The 22540-nt window shown below is 37.7% G+C and overlaps 3 protein-coding genes across 4 annotated transcripts; all 3 read right to left on the reverse strand.

Annotated features, from left to right (window-relative positions):
- Nucleotides 1-3503: 3503 nt before the first annotated feature.
- Nucleotides 3504-9017, reverse strand: tmem185 (transmembrane protein 185). The gene is made up of 7 exons (XM_015025063.1): nucleotides 8790-9017; nucleotides 7492-7668; nucleotides 6812-7019; nucleotides 6490-6573; nucleotides 5742-5918; nucleotides 4912-5035; nucleotides 3504-4759 (listed from the first exon to the last, which is right to left on the reverse strand). Exons 1-7 carry the CDS (start codon nucleotides 8825-8827, stop codon nucleotides 4509-4511), a joined length of 1059 nt encoding a protein of 352 aa, XP_014880549.1. The 5' UTR covers nucleotides 8828-9017; the 3' UTR covers nucleotides 3504-4508.
- Nucleotides 9018-11383: 2366 nt separating this feature from the next.
- Nucleotides 11384-16008, reverse strand: LOC106941910 (sialoadhesin-like). The gene is made up of 7 exons (XM_015025062.1): nucleotides 15886-16008; nucleotides 14998-15045; nucleotides 14589-14849; nucleotides 13720-14028; nucleotides 12838-13104; nucleotides 11857-12102; nucleotides 11384-11737 (listed from the first exon to the last, which is right to left on the reverse strand). Exons 1-7 carry the CDS (start codon nucleotides 15920-15922, stop codon nucleotides 11622-11624), a joined length of 1284 nt encoding a protein of 427 aa, XP_014880548.1. The 5' UTR covers nucleotides 15923-16008; the 3' UTR covers nucleotides 11384-11621.
- Nucleotides 16009-18405: 2397 nt separating this feature from the next.
- LOC106941909 (CD276 antigen-like) lies at nucleotides 18406-21767 on the reverse strand. 2 transcript variants are annotated; one of them, XM_015025060.1, is made up of 4 exons: nucleotides 21166-21374; nucleotides 20360-20725; nucleotides 20046-20120; nucleotides 18406-19150 (listed from the first exon to the last, which is right to left on the reverse strand). In XM_015025060.1, the coding sequence occupies exons 1-4, from the start codon at nucleotides 21230-21232 to the stop codon at nucleotides 19080-19082; spliced, it is 579 nt and encodes a 192-aa protein (XP_014880546.1). In that variant the 5' UTR covers nucleotides 21233-21374; the 3' UTR covers nucleotides 18406-19079. The 2 variants fall into 2 exon arrangements, with proteins under 2 accessions (XP_014880546.1, XP_014880547.1); XM_015025061.1 differs by having other exon boundaries at nucleotides 19064-19146; nucleotides 21166-21767.
- Nucleotides 21768-22540: the final 773 nt, after the last annotated feature.

The following is a 22540-nucleotide window of genomic DNA, read 5'->3' on the forward strand; positions in this document are numbered from 1 at the left end:
TCTTCAACGCCACAAAATTGCCCGTTTGGAAGCATGCCTAAACGATTGTTTGAAGTCATCAACAAGAATGGTGGAGCTACTCATTACTGAGTCCCTTTTTTTTTGACACTTTGATTTCTGTCTTGGGGGGTTTTCGGTGGGTTTTTGAGATATGGTCTTAAACTTTTGATCAGCTGAAAAAAGTCATGTTTGAGTGTAAATGAAGTTTTCAATTAATTCCCCGCTCAAAAGTTTTTGTCTCTTAAGCTGATTTCTTATTTTAATATTGTGAAGCTCTACTTAGAACCTTCTGAAGATCCAATGGTGGGAAAAGGCAAATTGTTACAATTTTTTAACTGGTCTTAAGATTTTGATCAGGAGTGTATATATGTGTTTATAGAATAATTGTCAAACAAATTGAACTCCATAGCAGAGGTCTCATTTTCTCTGAAATTAATATTATGTTGTGCTATGGACTGAAAAACATATTGGTTTAAACACCAGGGTAAAGAATTGGTAGTGTGGTTTAATATAGTGTTTTGATCATAATTCATTGTTTTACTTTTTTCAGTTCAAAAATGCCGCGTAAAGAAAGACATCAGAAACAAAAACGAAATGATCTGCTTGAAGCAGCCAAAGGTGGTGGATTGTTGACCAACTGTGAATTTAAGAGACTTAAATTCTCAAAAACAAAACATTCTTATTCAATGAATCATTCAAAAATAACATCTAACAGCAAAAACAGTAAAATAACAGACAACTGTTATACCAGTTGACAGTTAAACAAATTCAAAAAACACTTATTTATACTTTGAACCCACCTAGTACGATACAGAATAAAAAACTCTTTAATGTGGCTTTGACTGCAGGCAGGACTGGTCCCTTGTTTTAATTTCTGAAAGGTGGCAACCCTAGTGGGGGGAGGAGGGGATATTTATGGGAAAATATTCATACGGGAGCAGGGTGGGAAAGGGATGTAAGAAACCGTAGTTTCCCTTATGAATCCACCATCTATCATGTGATGGAACTAGACCCAGTTCATGTTCACCATTATGATGGGACAGAGAGAAACTCTTCCCTGAGTTCAGGTACAGAACCTGCTTTCTGATCCGGACCCCGCTCACCATCCACCGGCTTCCTGAGCTAAAACGGTAAACATGAATGTGGATACGTATGAATCACCGGATCTATACAGCGTGACTAAGCGTAGCATACAGAGAAATGGTATCACCAAGGTAACCCAGAGTTGCTAACACTACGTTAGCATAGCATACAGAGAAGCGGTATCACCAAGGTAACCCAGAGTTGCTAACACGACGTTAGCTAGTCAGTTGTCTCGTAGTAAAAGAAAAGTACCGCTTACCTCTTTATGCAACTTCAAATGCCGAACAGTTGGAAGTTGTATTTCCATGAGACCCTGGTCTTGCAGGTTTTGCATGTTTCACTCCGTTTTTAGTTGGATATTTTATGATCGATGTACCCAAAAGAAATTACTCACAGGAGCATATCTGCTTTGAGTGTTTTTTTCCGTCTCTCGTTTTTTTCCCTCGTTTTTATTTTTAAATCCTGTTAATTTGATTGGTTGTGCTGCAGCTACGCACACATACATACGGAGTGTGGAAAAACAGAGGGACGGTATGCGCCGGTTAATACGGAATGAGTGATATTAATTAATGGGGCCATTTTATAAATAATGTGTTTTAAACTTTTGACTTTAGTGAAATATCAAGTCTTTTCAAGTAAAGAGCTTCAAGTCAAGTCCCAAGTCAATGGTGTGAAAGTCAAAGTGAAGTCTGAGTCTTTGAGCATTTTTTCAAGTCAAGTCTCAAGTCGTGATTTTAATGACTCTAGTCCCCACCTCTGGTGAACAGTATATTTAATATTACAAGGCAGCGGTTATGTTAAGTTGTAATAAATCTAGTTGTATATCTCATTATTGTTTATTAAACTCTGAAAGCTGTGTGACTTTGTTAATATTCTGTCCTAAAATGCGGTTAGATGTGCCCTTTTTTGAGCACCTGCCCCTTTAGTGGTCTCCGCACGGCACTGACAAATTATACTGGAACATTTTATGTAAAATTGGAATACATAACATAATATAGTGCTGATTTTAGAAAACTAAGACTTCAAAAGGACAGAAAAAAATAATAAATGTGTCTGAAATATAGAAAAGAAAGCTAAAATGAGCAAAAGAAAAAACAAAAATAAATTGTCTTTACTGGGGGAAAAACTATTATTAAACATCACCCTGGAAAACAAAGATAAATAAGAATAAGAATGCTTTTATACGAGTACTATTTCATTTTTTATTTAATTCAAAAATAAATATACAGACAGTGAATGTGTCTATTGATTGGTGGGTTTTATAGTTACCATAGTTTTTTTTTTCCAACTTAAAAAAAAATTTTGGCAAAAAAAAAAATCAGGTTGTCATACAAAAGGTGGGCATGGATAATTCTTAGTTTTTTTTCTTAAGTGGGCAATGATACATAAAATCTGTAGAAATATTAATTTGGTCAGATGATTTGAAACAAACATTATTAAATATGTCTAAACCTGTAGAAGGGGAAAATGCCAATGATGCAATAACAATGTGGTAACTTGACATTTGTTCTAATGATTTAATAAGAAAAGTGTCTGAACCATCTGCACAGATGCTACATTGGATTGAACAGAGTAGGAGTGTAGGACTGATTTTATTTCAATCTTCTGGTCCCAATCTTAAGGAGCTGTAGTATTTACAAAAACAGAAAAAAAGAAGGTATACAAAACATAAGAAGTCCTACAGTGCTTCTTAACAAAGTGCCATTTCTGATTTTCTCCTAATGAAAAAAAACAAACTTTTTTAATCAGGTTTATTTCAGAACAATACCTGCCAGGTCATTAAAAAACAAGTCACTGTAACCAAACTCTCTCCTTTTTCCTTCCTTTGTTACCCTAACCAACGTACAGTTGGCCTGAAACTCCAAAATACAAACATTTTCTGATAAGTGAACGCACCACACTGAAGTGTTCACAGGTTATGTTTAGTGCGGATGCTGCTACTGAGGGAAGAAGAGTCAAAGTTACTTATTTTTTAGTATTGGAGCAGAGAGGAGATTGAAATGAAGTCAAAGGAAGATTAGAGATGCAAGAAGCTGTTTGGCAAACAATTTCCTACGACATGTCTGCATGTTTAACTAGGCTAAAGATGAGAGAGAGCAAAACTTTCAGCAGATAACAAGAAGGCTGAACATATTACAGTGATGTTGCTCTCTTTTTTCCCCATCTTGAGCTCCTGGAAAAATCTGCATCTGGAAATGTTGGCAGCCTTTGGGATGTCTCAGATTTTGAATGCTAGTATAAGGTCCTATTTACAGCTTTAAAATCTGTAATGACTTGTTTTAAAATCTTAAAAACTTTCTTTGGGATTGTGTATTTTATATTTCTTTAAAAAAAAAGGAATCAGGACAGGCTAAAACTAATTTCAGCAGTTCACAGGTTGACTAAATTCAGAGATCCAAATTATTATTTTTTTTTTTAAAAAAGGAAAAAATATATGAAAAAGAAAAATTGGCCACAAAATTTTGATTGATTGATTTACTCTAGAGTAAAGTTATATTAAAATCTAATGCCAGATTGAAAACGTATCACGATAACCAAAATACTTTTACAACCTGTTCCTGTAGCAACAAACCATTTGTTGTCTGGTTTTTGTTAATAAAACTTCACCAAAAAAACATTCTTTCAATAATACAACAAAAATTATGATTGGAAAAATTTTAAATTGGAAATAGTTCTTTTCTACAAAAAAAACAAAAGAACATTGTGAGTTCAATGAAGAAGTGCATATGTAGTAAAAAAGTGTTTGGAAAGAATCTCTGGTGTGATCACAGTGACTTTCTCTTGAACGCACCGACATGCAAGCATTGTAATCAAACAAACCTGAATAAAACTATTAAATTAACCCTCTTATTTCTTTAATGTAGCCATGCATGTTTGATTTATGGCTACATTAAAGACAAAACAACGAGAGCTACACTGATCCCATCATGAAGCCACAGAGTCTTTCCAATGGTCCCCCATCACAACCTGATGCATCTTTTTTTTTTTTTTTATAACCCTGAAAACGTTTCAGAGTCAAATCCAGTCTGACCCGACTCGGCCTCAAGCAGACCCTAATCTCAGATTATCTTTGTAGTCAAATAAACCAAAAGGTTCGTCAAGATTAGACATAAGCAACACAGTGTGATTCACCGAGAGGCGAAAAAACAGTCAGTTTGACGACTTGCTGCTAGACAGATGAGGGAAGAGTCTTCAAACAACTGAAGAAACCAGAGTGAGGAGTTCTGATCCGCCGGCTCTGAACAGACCCCGCCTCCTTTGCAGGAGCAGCGAAGCGCCGCGGCTCAGTTCAGGTTGCCGCTCTGACTCCTTCAGGTCAGCAGATAACTCTGTACACCGTGTCCTCTGCAGCTTTGGCTTTAATAGTTTTTTTTTTCTTTTTAAAATAAGAGTCCGGTGGCTGCGGGCGCGGCCGGCTCCGGCGTTTAGTCGGGCATGTCGATGCAGAGCTTCGGCGGCGGGACGAAGTACTTCCCGGGGCTCTGAGTGATCACCACGCCCGTCTTCTTGTGGAACATGGGGGCGATCTTGGGCGGCGCCTCGGGGACGGGCAGGTCGTCGACCGCCTCGGGGTCCTCGCTGCGCTGGAGGTCGTAGGACACGTTGCCGTACTCCCTGAGGAAGGGCAGCAGCTCCAGCAGGAAGTGGCAGAAATCCTTACGGATGCCGAACCACCCTGATGATGAGCAACGACAAAGTCAGACGAACGTAATAGGACTGAAACAAATGCTTTTGCAAGAACAAATCTAAACTTTACACACACAAAAATATCGTGAACCTAATTAAAAATGCTGCATCAGCGTCAGAAGGCTGTGGTTTCCTACTCACAGTGGTTTCCTCCTTTCTGTCCAAAGGTTGTGGCCATGAGTGTGAGCAGAGAGAGCCACAGCGGGACAAACACACACACGTAGCTCAGACTGTTGTGACCATCCAGCTTGTGCACCAACAGGATCTAAAAGGATAAAAAAAAAAAATGAGTCAAAATGAAAATGATGGATGGTTTTTCCTATTCAGATCCCTTTACTCTGATACCCAAAAATTCTATATTTTATGTCCTCTGATATGTGAAGTTGGTGTCGTAAAAAGCAATTATATTAACGCATAATAAATTAAAGTGAGCTCGATCATTTCCTTTCTGATGATTAGTAATAGTTTTTTGAAGGGCAGTTTTGTTTGTGGACTCTATAATGCATAGCTTAGTTTTTGTGTTGGTTTATTTCCTTTTTTATTTATTTGTTTTTGTTTGTTGTGTTTTATTTTGCATATTTAAAACATCTTCCAGGTCCAGTGTGGCGTTTTCTGTTCAAAATTAAAATGTATTAGTCTTTTCGAGGGCAAATTGTATTATTATGCCATTATAAATAGCGATGCATCTGGGAACGCTATGAAAAACTAACTAAAATGTAGTGGTTGCTATGGCAATTTAGACCCAAACAGTAACAATATCGTTATTTTACATAAATTCTGTCACATGCTCATTCCCACAACTTTCTCGCATTTTGCTAGAAAGCCACCAGGCTAACTTCATATTTTTATGAAAAAATATATTAGAACCAGAAATTAATCTACATATTTAACGTGGATTCAAAGACACTCTATGAAACTATTTTTAGCCCAGTGTAACAGAGTCACGGCGAGTAAAACTGGAGGCCCCTCACCTCAAAGGTGAGAAGAGGTACAACGATGGTCATCCAGCTGATTGCCATGGTGATGTGCGTGCGCCGTTGCTCGGCGATGATGTCTATGGAGCGGAGGAAGAGGACTGACCAGATGATGTAGTAGAGGACGACAAGGCACAGGAAGGACATGAGGATCCACAGCGGGACACACACCACCTGCAGGACACACACACACACACACACCGACATTTTATCAAAATATCACACAATGATGGATTAAATAACTTATTTCTTTCTTTCTGTCCAGATTTCTCTGTGCTGTGACACATTAACAGAGTTGTGCATAACTTCAGTGGAAGGAAGATAACAGCTGAAACCAGAAGTTTACATACACGTTAATCCTCACTGTCAGAAGTGAGATCAGATCAAACATTTGTTGTTTACTAAATGCCCTGCATGTAAACTTCTAATTTTGAAGACAAATATCTAATATTTGATTTTATGATTAGCAAACAGAAATTAACTGACCTAAAACAAGAAACGCTTGGACTGATTGAGCAAATGAATAAAAAAAGGTTTATATTTTAATTAAGTTTGTGTAAACTTCTGGGGTATGTGCAGATTTTTTTTTGTTACGCTGTAGACTTTTTTTCACTTCTTCCTTATAAAATATTATGTAAAGAATGTTTTTTTTTTTTTGTTAATGTTGTAAAATAAGTCCATAACATAAAACGGTAGAAACAGTGTGTGTATATTTGTGCAACAACAGGAAGTGTGTGTTCCTCACCAGCCAAGGCCAGAGTATGATTTTGTCCAACCTCAGAGCAATGAAGATGAACTGCAGGATATTTACAGAACAAAGCACCTCCAGCTGAGGAGAAACAGGAAGTTGTCATCGGCATATTCAGACAGTATTACATGAAAAAAATGATTTCAGTTTCACATTTCCCCCCCTAAAGTAAGAGATCCCTTGAAAATTTTGTGCCAAATACACAAATAATTAATAGCACAGATACAGAATTTTGCAGATTTTGTGCTTAAATAGAATTATTTTGTTGCTTGAGCTGCGTGTGTGTGCGTATGTGTGTGTGTGCGTTAGTTCTCCTGACCTCAAGGGAGCGATCGTGTCTGAAGCCCCAGACGCACGCTGCTACGGAAACGGGCGACACGAAGAAGAGCGGCATGAAGACGAGGAGCCAGAAGTATTTGCCCTTCTCCACGCGGTCGCACACCAACACCTCGAACATCAGCAGCAGGACGTGCAGCCCCACCGCTATCAGCATGGCCTTGAACTCCACGCACGTCTCCCCTTCAGCCCTGAGGCGCAAAATGAAACACGTCTTATCATCATCATCGTAATAGCACTGATATTCATCCCCACTGATAATTATACTTAGTATAGGGAACGTACTTTGAAAGCCAAAACAGCTTGTCCTCCTGGGAGATAATCCAACCCCAAAAAATGAATGAATAATTCAATGGGAAGTTCATTTTTCATTTGGAGGAAGTAGAAAACCTGACTGCAGAGTCAAAGTTGTGGTCAAATATTTCAAGAGGAGGAGCCAAAAACACCCCAACTGACTAAAATGTTTTTGTTTTTTTCCTGCCAAGTAATGGTGACAAATCCAGGAAGAGCTTATTGATCATGAGACATGTGTAACATGGTTGCTTCTTTTTAATGTATTTCAGTAACATGGATTACAAACAACATCTAAACAAACAGAGAGATCAGACGTAAACAGGCAGCTTACGCCTGAGGTCATGTGTGTGTGTTTGTGTGTGTGTCTACCTGTACTGAGGGTTGTGGGCCCACACTCCGGTGCCCACGGAGGCCCCGATGATCACCAACAGTTTCCACAGCCATATTGGGGTGAACACGGCCCAGTAGCTCCACTGGATGACCCCGTCCAGCTTCAGGGACAGCAACACGGAGAACAGCAGCAGGCAGGAGTAGATCAGGAACTTACTGCAGCAACGGAGAGGGAGACATGAGCGGCGTCACAGCACAACAAGGATATGTGAAAAAAAAAACAAGAAATAAAAAAAAAATTATAAATCAGTTTTCCAAAAATCTAAGATCTGGAAATTGAAAAGAAAATGTAGGATGAAAAACTTATAATAATCATGATTATTCCGACTTTATTTACCATCAACCCGCCTTCTAACTTTCCTGTCTTTAATTGCTGCATGGATTTTTTTTTTTTAGTGAGGAACACCTCATGACAATCACATAAAAAGACGAACTACTCTTATTACAAACAAGCTAATAATAAAGTTGTTTGTTTTTTAATGGAAGGTAACCGATTGATCAAATATATTACTGGCTGTAAAAATGATCCGACTGCCCAATCTCAAATGAGCAGACAAGAATTAAAATGTTTTCTAAGATTCATAGCATTTCTAAAAGCTTCAATCACAATTATTGTCATCCTTCTGATTTAAAACTTCTAACAAGGTAAGGAGCTGTAATTACATCTATTTTTATTACAAGAAGAACACAGGCGCCTCGATACCCTGTGGGATCTTAACTCTCTTTTATTGATAATTTATCTCAGTTACATTTTTGACTTCCCAGGTATCAATGTATAATGATAGACATCATTATCATTCAAAAGTACTTTAAAATAGCATTACACAGTGTAGGTATACTTTCGGTAAACCATGTTAAATGTCTTGTTTAGATTCCACTTAATTACTATGACAACATAATAATGAGCGACAACAGAATTAAAAAGGTGCTTATGAAGTTGTCACTTTAGCTCATTGCTTTATTGTCCAATGTCAGTAACCACAGTGGTGCTAAAGTAATGTATAAACTATTTATTAGCCATAGGAGAGGTCACAGATCAAAATTCGTTTTGCGTTGTTTACATTAGCATGCTAGCCGGGCCTCTCAAAGCCGGACACTTTTATTTAGGTTCGACAACTTTATTCAGACTGTTTAATGCGGCTACGCGGGCTACAGCATCATAGCACTGCGTGTCTGAGCCATAAAAACTCAGACACGTATGCTTTTCTTTTAGTATTTTCCGGCGAATAAGAGCCGAAGCTATGCCATAGCTGAAGCTAGCTCGCAGCTAACGTTACCTGGGATTGAAGTCCTGAAAGAGTCCTCTTAAATTCATGGTGAACAACAGAGCCGGTAGGCTAGCTAGCTGATGTTAGCTTCCTCACCCCTGGAGGAAACCTCCGTGTCTAATCTGAATGCTACACATTGTAATTTGTGGGAGAGCTCAGCCTTAGGTCTCCGGTTCATTACTTAGTATGTTGTGTTTTGTTTTTTTTTTCCTCCCTCAACGACCAGCTCACGGGATATGACGTCATCCTTTCTTATTCATTGACGTTGTGGGGAGAAAAGAAATTGAGACATTACTGCCACCTTCTGGTAAGATGGACAAATCTGTGGGGACATACAAAAACATATATATATATATATTTCCGTTTATTGCAGAGAAAACTGAATTATATTTTTGTCTTTTATTTTGTGGTTTGGAAAAAGTTACCTTTTACATTCATATATTTCTAACAGTATACTAGATCTTGATCATGATTCAGTGCTGTTGAATACATTAAATCTGGTTCCACTCCTGTTATTAAGGCACAGTAATCATTGCTCATTGCTCCTCCTGCTTAAGTACTGAGTACTTGAGTATTTATTTTGAGTCCATAGCATATGATTTGTTGTTTCAAAATGATACTAACAGAAATATACAGTTATGTGCAAATTCTAAAAAAAAGAAGAAATATTAATACATAACACTCATGCAAAAAAACATATTCAAGACAAAAACAAAATATTAAAGTAAAACTAATAGTAATTCACATTAAACCAGAGTAAGATACACATGGCTATAATGCACCTCTAATTGGCATAAAAGTCTCAGCAGATAGGAAATAACATAAAAATAATTTGGCTTGTGTACAAAGAAGACTCCTCACTTCATCAAACTGTAGATAAGGGTCTTTGGCTAAAACAAATTTGTTATTCATTCAATAAAATAACTCCCTGAGGATACCCAGACATATCACTCAAGAAGAAAAGTAATATGTCATAATATTACTCAAGTAAAAGTAACTGAGTAAATGTAACTAGTTACTCCCCTCCTCTGATTGCAATCTTTTGGGGTATAACATTTTTTTGAACATTCTCAGTGATGTTTTACACACTACAACAGCTATTGTCTTCAATAGCTGAAGACACAGCTATTGTGTCTTCAGAGCTTTGACACTATAGCTCTGAAGACAATCGCACAATACTAAAGCTTACAGTCTTGAATTTATTGCAGATTCAGTAAAATCTACAAATGTCACCATATGAGTAAAAACATAGTTTACAACTTTCATCGGAATCCTGCAAAGATTCTGTTGTAGCTCTTTAACTTAATTACAAGTATGTCTATAGGAAATCAACCGCCAAACATGTCATTTCTTTAAGCATAAAAACAATAAATCATTATCACATTAAACCCGCAGAACTACACTAAGCATCACAACCAGTGATGAATGTGTTTTAACTTTTTACATTTCATAAATCTGGTTAATTTAACTGTTGCAGAACAAACAAGCCTGCAGCCTGCATGGCAGCTGCATCCAGATCGTAGAACAAACTGGAGCATCTCCGTTACTGCTGGGCTCCACCTTCCTGCAAACAGCCAGCATACATTTTACTTAGCACAGTATGTAAAATATTGTCTATTAAAAGCAGGTTTAGTTTAAAGGTATTAAAAGATGTTATTCAGTTGATCCAAAAGACACGTACAGAACAATAGAGACTCCAAATGAAAGATATTATTTACTTTTTCTGTTGTTCTTTCCTTTGTTCTGGTTGATAGTTTTAACCTTCACAGGAAACCACTGGAAAGCAGATACCAATGTTATAAAAAAATTAAAAAAAACAGCACTGACATCGTGGTTAGAATCAGACAGTGTTGTTGCAGAATAAACAGCTTGGATGTAGTCAATTTATTTATAACTACATAACTTTTAGTGGAACTTCCAAATGTGGCACGGACATTTTCCCAACAAAAGAGACCAACTTAGAGACATTTATGTTTAAAAACTCAGAATTTAAAGCTTACAGAAAAGATTATTCATTGGACATTTGTTCACGCGCATGTAAAATATAACACAATGTTTGAAACATTTTATTTTTGTGCTTCTTAAGGGAACATGGTTTAAGCAAGGCAGACGTTTACCTGGTTTCACATTAACGTACAGACAATCCTCCTCTGGATCACGAGGCCTTCCTGTTAAAGTCACAACATAAATAAAAGTTCATGCTTGAAAATCTCCAAAACTTTTTTCTTTCTTTTTTTTTTTTGTTGTCATATGTTTAAAACTTTGGGATTGAAGAATGTCTGACAAATTTCAGGACTTATTCCAATTGCATTTAATGAGTTTCCCAACTTAGTTGTAGCAGCTCTATTCTAAAAAAATATCTTACCATTTCCAGTGGCTTTGCAAGTTTCAATTTTTTCATAAAGAGGTGTGTCACCTATAATAAGTAAGAAAAATGTCAAGGCTAAAGTTCTGCTATGATGCAGCTGTAACAAAGACATCTATTATTTAAAAAATAAAATAAAATATCTGTATTATTGTGATTTCTAATGCAGCTAAAGCCTTTCCTGACAATTTCAGGTTATTTTTTTGATGATGCGTGAACTGTCTGAGACTTGTTTTTCTGAAACTGAATCGCCGTAAAGAGAAAAATAATAAGTCAAAATACGAATGCAGTTAATTCTGTGACCAACCCTGCAGCAGAGAGTTGTAAACCTGACTTCCAGACCGATTTGCTTCATGGCTGGTGGTGGAGCTCTGACTGCGCCTCTCTGTCAGAAACAATCTGAAAGTATGAAAGGGTTTCTATCAATGAAAGGAAGGATTCTTTTGTGGCATATTTATAATGAGAGGACATAAATGTCAAGCTGACCTGATGCAACGCCACAACGAGAGCAGGAGAATGATGAGAATGATTCCACTAACTGGTCCAATGATCAGCAGCACTAGACGTAAAGAGCCGACAGGACCGGACACAGCTTGTGGAAATAAGAAAAAAATGAAACAAAAAACTGTCAAAAGTCTGTAGCATATCAAAACAAATGCAGTTAACCGTTTTACGTTACTAAAATGAATCAAATATTTTCCTCCTCCTCACCTCTAACAGACATCCAGCTCCTTGGTGAATCTTTTCCTGAATGTTGACATTTGTAGAAACCTTCATCTGACTTTGACACTGCAGAGATATTCAGCTCCCCTCTGCTGTCATTATGGAGGAGTTTATCATTATGATAGAAAAACACATTGGAGAGAAGTTTGTCTTTCATTCTGCAGCTCAGAGTAACAGGATCTCCCTCAGTCACAGGATGAACAGGACTCAGCAGGAGAGGAGCAGAATCATCATCTGTAAAACAATCAGACAATGTTGGGTTGGAGCAAAGATGATTAAAAATGGTCAGTGTTTTTTACAGTGTCACTTTCTTGTAAAATTCAGCAATAATAACATTTTTATTTAAATGCCTTTAGTAATCAATCAAAATTAAATTAAATTAATAATCTGAAAAGGTTGAACAAAATATCAACAAATCAAAAGCAAAAGTCTCATGAGGGATTAAATACCAACCAATTTTGTCTCTGACATGGTTTATATGTTGGAAGGCATGTATCATGTATCAAGCATCATGTATCATGTAGCTCAGGTGTATTTCTGCATAGGCTGTGATAAATTGTCCTTTTTGAAAAGAATTGGATCCAAAATCAGAAATGTTTTAAAATAAAACATTTAAACATTAAAAATGTTTCTTTTCAAACTGTCTGAAAACTGAAACTACCGTCAATGTAAACCAAAAATATAACCAGACAACAGCAAACATTTGGCTACCATCGTTAAACAGCGGAGTCTGAACTGCTGGACTGGCGTCTGTGTTCGCTGCTTTGCAAAAGGTGGAAATGAGTCAAACCAATGAGAAACGATGAACACATTTGCAAGAGGCGTCTTTTGCTCTGCCGAGACGGCGACCGTAAAAACTGATTATCTCACCAATCAGTTGAGATAGCAATCTTTAAGTAGGTCAAAGCTATGAAGCAAAGTTTAAATGTAAAAAGATGTCAAAGAAAAGATAATAAGACATTTCTTCACCCTGTACAGTGATGTTGATGGCATTGCTAGTCTCTCCAGATTGAGACTCACACCAGTAAACTCCACTGTGATGCCGATGCGGGTCAATGGTGCATGTAGATCCAGTCATTGTCCCCAAGTAGGAGCAGTATGACAGTTTTCCTGTTTCTATAAACCTCTTCACTCTCCACTCAGCAGAGTTTCCCTCACAGTTTAGAGTCACAGATTCAGATCTGAAGTGTTGAACTCTGTCAGGATTCACTGAGAGAGAAGCTGCTGGACGAGGATCTGGAAACAAGACAGGATTTCATCTGAGAACAGAAACATCTTTAAAATGATTCATTACAAATGGTTCCTTGCTTTGTTTCCATAGTAATAAAGATTACAGTAAGTATTTCAGCAAGTTGACCAAAAATATTTCAGTGCTTCTAAAGCGAAATAAACTACCCAAGAAGAAACAGTTTTTTCATCTTTTACAAAAACAAGTTGGATTTTACTGGTGAATGTTTAACAGCTTCTCATGATCAATGTTTGAATTCAGCTCTAAACTTGGTGGCTGATTTTATTTCCTGCATGCTGACTTCTTTAGCTTTTCTTTTATCAGCTGTATGAGTTTGTCAGAAGTTTGCAGAAAATTATCTCATGTTTTTGTCAAGTTACACAAGATTAAATCCTACTGAAAGGATCCAGAGCAAGTCCTGCTTATTATCCCATAATGTGAATGACACATTAGATGGCTATGATCAAAAACACTTTTTCTTTCCAATGTTGTGTCTTAAGTGAAGTGAATTTTTGGAATCTTTTATTTGTATAAAACTTCAAGAAGCATCTAAAAGAAATGTTGGATCAGGCTAAAAACCTCTGAAACTTGGTTTTATTGAGAGCAAAGAGAAACAAACTGACCTGCAGACCAGACAAACTTTGGTTCACTGTAATAAGTGTAAAACTCTGGTTCTCCTCTTCCTGCTCTGCACACAAATCCTGCTGTGAGAGTCGGTCCATGAACAGTGTTGGAGTTCTGTTCGGTCCCATTGGTGCTGCCAGGAAGCAGCTCAGAGGTGTAGGAGCTGCTGGATGGTTTAGGAACAGCTTTATACCAGAAGAACCTCCATCCTGCTGGTTGATGCTCCAAACCCTCACAGCTCAGAGTCACTGAGGCTCCAGGATTCAGCCATGATGGAGACACAGAGAGGACAGGCTGAGGGGGAGATGCTGGAGAGAGATTTGGAATTGAGTCAAACATTTGTCCACATCACCTTTCATCTTTTCACTTTAAGGCTATTTGAAATGGGTTTTTATTACAGTATTATGTATTCCAGGCACTCAGTGCCATTTTATAGCACAACCGAGGAATATGTTACCTTCAGTCGTTCTATAAACACAGTATATATCAATCATGACCTAAAACAAGTTTGATTTAGCAACTTAGCGCCTTGAAATTGAGCCTCCATCTGTTTAAGAAGCTCCTGCTTCTTCCACCCCTTCGCCTTCAGCACGTCTTCGCAGCCATGCTTCTACATAAAGTATTTAACAACATTTGTAGGAGTGTTCCACTGAGAGGTAGCTCTTATAATGACCTCAGCATGTGTGTAGTTTCACCAGGTGTTTGCTAATTGCTGTTGGCTAGTCTGAAGGAGCTGAGTGAGGGAGCAGTGGGGGAGAGTTGAAAATTTGCTTTTATAATTGTTTTAAGACCTATTTAGTCCAAGTGGCAATAAAAAAAAAATCACACAAATGACCACTTTCATTTAAATGATAAATAGCCAACTTACATACAATCAGTTTAATAACTTCACTCCATGGAGTGAACTTCACTTCTCTTTTTCCTCTGCATCTGTATTCTCCACTGTGAGCCTCAGTAGCTGAGAAGTTCATGTATTCACAGGGTATTAGAGACTTTCTATTGGTTGTTTTCCATTCATATGTCCACTGAGCTCCTCCTGCTTCCTGGATCTGACATTTCAAAATGACTGTCTCTCCTCTGTAGATCTGAGGCCAGCTGGGATGGAGAATCACTGAAACCCTGTGAGAAGCTGCAGCAAGAAACACGATTAGGAGGGAAAAGAATCTGAAAAACGAAACTGAAAATAAGACAGTGTAACGTCTACGATAATGATGTCAATCTAAGCATATTTTTTCTTACGAATGAATGCACTTTTACAGAACTTTATCTTATCTTACCCTCGGCTAGTGTCGTTGTTCTGTCTGCTGTCAGAGTTGCTTTGAAACCTGCAGGTTGGAAAACCATGAGAACATCTTCTATCACTGATGCTTAGAGCATTTAGAACAAACCTGATAAAATGTTTGTAATCTAAACTGAGACTTAACCACGTTGGACTGCGCTCTGATTTAATCCGAATCAACAGAACTAATGTTTGATCAACAGAACCTCACCGATTCATCAAAATTAATAGAAATAAAGGCTTTCAACCTTCCAACCGTGTGACTAATAATCTATACACTATGTTTCACTTTGTGATAAAGTTCCAGAAATAGGCAGGCTTTTCAGCAATATTCTAACTTTCTGAATGGGTCTGTAGAACAGATGACATGTGAGGTAAAACACAAAGATCTAGAAAGTAGTCATTCATCAATCCACGTCCTGTGAGGCGTTGGTGAGGCTGCTTGTTTCTATCGCCAGCAGTCATTGGGTGAGTCATTATTTAGCTTAACCTTAGAACAACAGTTGATTTTCTTGTATAAAAATATATCCATGATAACTTAGAGTTGGGAACAAAACAACACGACGTTTACATCCCTCTGTAGTCATCTGAACATAAAACCTGACACTCCGAGGGTCTTGAGAGTCAGTAAACCGGGTCAGTAAATCGGCTCAAACAGAAGCACGCGTTGTTCCGGACACATTGTTCAGCAATATGACGACGTGTAAACGGTAAATTTTAAAGAAATTATAAAGAGAGCAATTGTTGGAACAGCTGCAACAATGGTGACCACAATAAGAGGGCAAAGACCTGGGAGTTCTGTCTTCATTGCTGTCGGATCTGAATAGAGATACTCAGTAACTTGGCATCATGGAGAAACATTTTAGAAAGTCAGTGATGTACTTACAGAAAAATCCCAGCATGCAGAGCAGACTGTGCCTCATCCTTGCATCCAGAACGGCTTCTAGAAGCTGAGCCTAGTACATATTACATTTACTTCTCAGTATCTCCTCTGTGTATGTGTTTCCGTCCCTTCTACACAAAACTTCACACCACACCACAGCAAAGCCTGTTTGAAGCAGTTGATGGTGGTTTGCATTTCCTGTCCACTGCACAGATGTCTGAAGCCGCGCTGTGCACAACATTCTGCGTCGCCTTCCAAGCAGGCACCACTTTCTAGTGCAAATTGCTGTTTTTTTCTTTTTTTTTTTGCTCTCATACAGAAGGAAAGTGCTACGCTGATTTTTGCATACAAAAACATTTGCTGTGTGACCGTTTCTAAAACACTATTCATCCATTCTACATTTTATTTTGCATCTTTTTAGTTTGGTGAGTGAATTTTCTTCCGAGACACCTTCTGAAACAGCATCTTCCTCCGTCCACCTCTCACTCCGCCTCCACAAACAGAGCAGAACAACCTTGGCGCGTAAGTGACACAGAACCCCCACCCCAACACCCAGAACACACAAGACGCCCGCTCACCAAATAGACCAAATCATTTTTGGATTGGTGGGGGAAATTGGGAGGGAAATCACAAGGAGTAAATGGAAAAACCGATGCAGAAATACCTCAGGCCGCCATTTAAACTTAGGAACGTCTTGCTGCATGGCAACAACGCTAATGACTATTGAGAAGTTTATCAGCACATAAAATCTGTCTAAGCATAGTTTGCGTGGGCAGGGGGGGGCAGTTATGGTACACGTGAGAATGGTGGTAGCAGCAATCAATCTGACCTTGTTTCCGCAAACTAGGGCTATGTCACAAGATGGCTAATCTGGTTGGCCCCACGTTGCACGTAAAACAAAGTGCGCTGTCCCAGTAGTGCTTCATTATATGAAATGCAGAGGACAATGGATTACGGTTTGAGTCACTGAATCTAAATTGTTCATTTCTGTCTGTGACGTTCCAGGTCAAACAAAGTAGCATGCAACACCCAATCTGAAAACAAATTTCAAGTATGAGGAAGAAGTGTGATAAGACGATTAAACAGAAGGAGTATGTTGAACTCTATAGAGTGAATGGTTGCAATGAAGGATGTAGATTTAATTTGTTGTCCACACTTTTGACCACAAACCTGTTTCTCTAAACTAATTTCAGAGCTTAACAAAATTAATTCAGTCATGACTACTGACTCCGTCCGATGCCTCAGTTGGTCTTTGTTACCAGTCTGGCAGATTGGAAAAAATCTTGATTTTCTCATAAAGAGGAAAACGATATGGCAGCCTCGTTTGCGTTTATGAAAGAATCTGATCTTATCTGCAAAGAGCTTACCTTGGGTTTAGTCGGGCCCATTGTGGTCCGGTCACTCCTTGTTTGATTGCTCATGTGGCAAAGAATATATAGCAGTTATTGGGCAAGAGGTGGGCACCGTGGACTGGACGGTGCATTGCAATGAAACATGGCAACACACAAGAAAGACAACCATATATGGGCACACTGACATGTAAGGACGATTTAGAGAGATCAATTAATTATGAATAGAACTTGTATAACATACAAAAATACATGTTCAAAGAATCAAATGTAATCTAGGATTTAGTCATTTGCAAAGGCTTCACTTTTGATACTTGGATTAATAATATTCTTTTACCCATTTCCTCCATATTGATAGAACTGGAGGAATTGGAAAAAAAATACATAATTAAAAATGCTTTATTTAACTTACATTTGATGCAGGGATACTAATCAAAAATATCCCTAAGATACTATCTGAACCATAGACATGAATGATCTGGACTGAGACCCGCCATTTTTGATTGAAAAAAAATAAGTCATTTGCTGCCACCTCGTGATGCAAAATGGAAACTACAACATGATTTTGCATAATTATATTGTAGTTTCCATTTCGTTTCAGTTAAGAGGCCCCGAATTTATGGGAAAATTTCAGTGTTTATATATATCTATATTATATATATATATATATATATATATATATATATAGATAGATAGATAGATAGATAGATAGATATTTTTTTTTCCATGATGATAAGCCTAAAAGAAAAGTCCTCATTTCATGTCTGTATTGATTCTTTATTTTTTCCAGATTCTTAGCCCTTACAAAGATCGTTTCTTTCTCTTTTGTCCTTTTAAAAATGTTTGTTTCACTTTTGCTTTAACAGTTTTAATTGCATCAAGAAAATAACCTTGTTTTGTTGTTTTACTCTACGGTATTTTTGGGGAAACTGTTTAGCAACTAGCTGGGATTTTTAGTTTCCATATGGGCAAGCACCAAAGCTTATTAAAACTGTTCTCGCACAGTTGAAACACAACGATTCACACAGAAGATTTTTTTTTTTTTTTGCGACAAACAAGTTGCCTCTTGTTTCTTGAGCCTTTCTGTTGGCTTGTGCTCTGCTGAGTTTTTCCCTATTTACAAACATCACAACATGTTTCACCTTGACAGAGAAAAACAATGGGAAGAAAAAATGTTTTGAACAAGCGTGTACTTTTATTTAAAACCCGTTGAGGACATCAGCTGACATCATGCAATTATGTGCCTTAGCTTATAAAGTGCCATAGCAGAAGGTAGGGACATATATAAATAAAAACAAAGTGCATTAAAGAAAACGGTAACATTTTTATGGACAAATTTTTGAACTGAAAACTTGGAACTCCACATCTAAAACTAAACAGAATAACAAATTTTCTAATGGTTCTAAGAGCATTACAGCAAAAAAAAGATTGTGACCACATCATGTGGCCTAAAGTGCGTTTCTGTGACTAAGTGCAAATCAGAAGTATGTCTCATGCTTGATTGTTGCATGACTGCTTTATTTCCACATTCCGATAAACAACTTTTTTTTTTCTTTGCTAAAGCAATGTCCTAAAGTCTTAAAACGGAATATTATACAATCACATATGTTCCCCTTTTCCAGTTTTTCTTCGGATCAAACAAGTTTAGATTGGATTCCATAACTTAGAAAACGTTTGATGATAAAAGTGGGCAGCAGCTACATACATCAAACTAGGAGCAACTTTTATGTAAAAGAAAAATCAGAAGACACTGGGCGCTCCACCTATTGCCTACATGTTCCTTCTATTGTTGAAAACTTAAATTGCTTAGCTCTTACACATGGATACAGTGAGTAAGCATCCAGCATCTCAAGCGCTGAAGATCAGTAGGACCCAGATAACAATAAGAGGAATAAAGCTGCTGGAGCAGGACACACTGCCTGGCAGGGGAAAGAAAAACAAAGACAAAAAAAATTATAAACCCGTCATTTCCTGTTCCGACTGAAAGACAATGCAAACGAAACATAAAAGAGATAACGTGAAAAGTTGGATAAAAGCAGCAGCCCAGACAGAAAGCTTAGCATTAGCCGCTATGCTAGCTAAATTTAAAGCATTACGGGTGTAAAAGTTCATACGCTTACATTGAACCACACAGGCAAAAATGTTGGTTCAAGATACATGCAGTCACACAAGAAATACATTATTCAAAGGCAATCAGGAGTCTGATTTCAAAGAACCCAAGACTGTTAGCACTTTTATTAATTGATGGCCATTAATAACCATTAATCGGTTATTAATGACAGGATGTGGAGGCTTAAAGATCAACCAGGTTGTTTTGGAAGCAGCGATGCATTGAGTCTTTTGATGAGGTAGAAACAGAAATACAGCAATCCACCTTATGGAAATGAACGGAGAACCGTTTCTGTTTTTGTTCTGTATACCTGGCATGAAGCAATGTGATTTTGTCAACCAGTGTGGCTCGTCATGTGCACTTTGCAGTAGGTTCAAATGAAAACAAGAAGATGAATCAATCATCTAAAGCACTCCACAAATGTATGTCTGACAGTATCAACACACAGAAAGATGAAGACTTTCCCATAAAGATTTCAACTGTCTTTATGGGAATGCTTAAGTTTCAACTTCAACCCAATCTCTTTATTTTCCATTTCCAAAGAAGTGAAACAAACCTAGGATTTAGCATTTGCCATGTCAGCTTCTGCTGTGGTGTGGTATTCTTAATGAGCCGTGAATTAAGTGTACTGCTACATCCCTAGAAGGTATGAAAACACCACAGTTAAAACTGAAAGCTAATTCAAGACGATGGCTTAGTCTCACCGTTCAGAACATTCTGCCCCTTTGCTTCGGGATCGAGTTGTGTCTCTGAAGTAATGGTTTTCGATGAGTTTTGAGCTGAAAGGACGGGAGGAAAAGCACACAATTTCAAATACAGTTTACAAAGCGTTTCCCATGAAACTGTTCATAATCTGCGTAATAAACAGCTTCATTTGGGGCATTTGGAACAATTCAGTCAGAAGAAGAGGTGGATGCTTCAACTATCACCTGACAGACCGACCAGAGTTAATGAGACTAAAAGGTTTGTGTGTTTAATCAAGTGGTCAGCAGCACAGGAGCACCACACTTCAACTCACCAACAACAAGGCGAACAATTGAAGATTTGGTGTTGCCTTGTAGCTTTGGGATGAAGCATTTGTATTCCCCTTCGTCTGCAGTCGTGACGTTGGTGACGATGAGGGATATGTTGCCGTGTCTCAGGCCGCCTGCGAACAACGCCGTCCTGTTGTGGTACGACGAGCTCTTCATGTCCTCAACCTCGTGGTTGTCTCGGTACAGGTGCACGTATTCCATTCCCTTTGGCCGACGCTTGGCGTCAGGCCTTGACCACTCCACCGTCATGTCCACCATGTCCAGCTGAGGCTCCACGAGGCACTGGAGGATGACATCATCACCTGGAGCAGCGACAACTGGTTGACCCGAGCTTGTTACCTGATAATGACCTAACAATGGAGGACAGAAATCTTATTTTCTTTTGTCAGTAAAGCAACCCAAACTATTATTCTTCTACCCCCATGTTTTTGAACGGTTGTTTTCCAGATTATTTATGTAAAAAACAAACACAATATTGCTTTTCTATAGTGATAAGTTATTCCATAGCACATGAGTCTATAAGACAATCTTTGAATTTCCATGTTCACTTCATCATAGAAATTGTTGACACGAACATCTTACACCAACCAGTCTGGCTTTGGACTGAATATGCTGGGAAAGTTAGATAGAAAATGTTCAACTGACTTACTCTCCCTGCCATTTAAAAGAAAGAATATGATAAAGATAGGTTTATGAGAAAGCAGCTTGTTTTAATAGCTTATGTTAATCCAAACTAAATAAGAGTAGAAGTAATTAGTTACGAGTTTAAAAGATATCATTGTACACTTACCCTTAACGGGAGTTGGGATGAAAATGAGCGCAAACAAAAGAAAACAGAAGCTCAGCGTTGCTGGCATCTCGTTCTTTCCACTGTTAAATACAGAATGACAGAGTTCGTGACCCAGCTGGTCAACTGATTCAAGCAAACAGAAAGGGACCAGGAGAAATTCCTGTGAAAATCCCCCTGTCGGGAGCGCGCATTGCAGCCAGAGAAGTGGATTCGTCGGATTTGACCATTTTCACGGCGCTTCTGATCGATTTCTCGGTAAAAACTACTCATATAATCATGTCAGTGTTGTAACTTTCAGTTTAATCGGCAGCTATCAAAATAAAAATACATACGTAAATAAACGAGGTCTGGTGTGGAGGTCTTTTTACGCTGTTTTGTGTTATTTTAAACGTGAAGAGAATCGATCTTTTTTTTCAGCTTTTGTCTCGTAAGCCTGACAAATAAAAGTCAGACAACAAACACAGGTTCCCAACACGAAGTGTGCATTTATAATTTTTCATTTCTGATAAAGGAGGAGGGAAGCTGGCCGATAGCAGGGCACAAAAATAAAGACTTCCTGAAAAGATCAGTGTGTAAACTTTTTGGTCAATCCCGTTCTAAAGTAAAATATGACAGATTACTGGATTAAGGAAATGTCTAGTATGCTATCACACATAATAATTTTTGAGAATTTGGAAACAGTTGCTTTTTATCTCCCAAAGTTATGGGGGGAGAAGAAGAGAGAATGGATATTTCACCAGCCTGATAAAATCTGTTCCCCCTCTATAAAATGGAAACAAATTAATTTACCTTCAAAGTCTTTTACTGTGTTCATTCCCCTCATCATCAACAAGAAATCCTGTGATTTTCATAACATTTATTAAGTTATAGACAAACAATTTTGTTAAATAACTGTTTTCACATGTTGATGTATTAAGTTTTGGATAAGAACTTTTTTTTAATCAAAACATAGAAATTATAGTCATGATAAAAATTTTCATTAACACTCAAAATAAGAATATTAATGTTATAATCACCACTGTTAAGAATAAGTCTCACAGCAATGTCCAACCTCATGCTGTAGACGCCGCAGTGGAAACAGGAAAATCCACAACCTCTTTTGCTAGGAGTTTTTTCTGCAAACTGAAATAAACAGCTTCATTTAATGATTCACATTTTAGGTAACAAAGAAAATAATTCACTGTACATGTCCATTTTATGTAGGGGGAACATATTATTTCAGGTGGCTGAAAGAGCTAAAATATTTTGTTCCCCCATCCTAACTTTGTCAAAAAAGAGCAAATGTTATGAAAATCACAGGATTTGTTGTTGATGATGAGTGGAATCAACACAGTAAAAGACTTTGAAGGTAAATTAATTTGTTTCCATTTTATAG

The sequence above is a fragment of the Poecilia latipinna genome, unplaced genomic scaffold, assembly GCF_001443285.1.
Source record: "Poecilia latipinna isolate Pla-1442-1.1 unplaced genomic scaffold, P_latipinna-1.0 Scaffold3932, whole genome shotgun sequence".
NCBI lineage: Eukaryota > Metazoa > Chordata > Actinopteri > Cyprinodontiformes > Poeciliidae > Poecilia > Poecilia latipinna.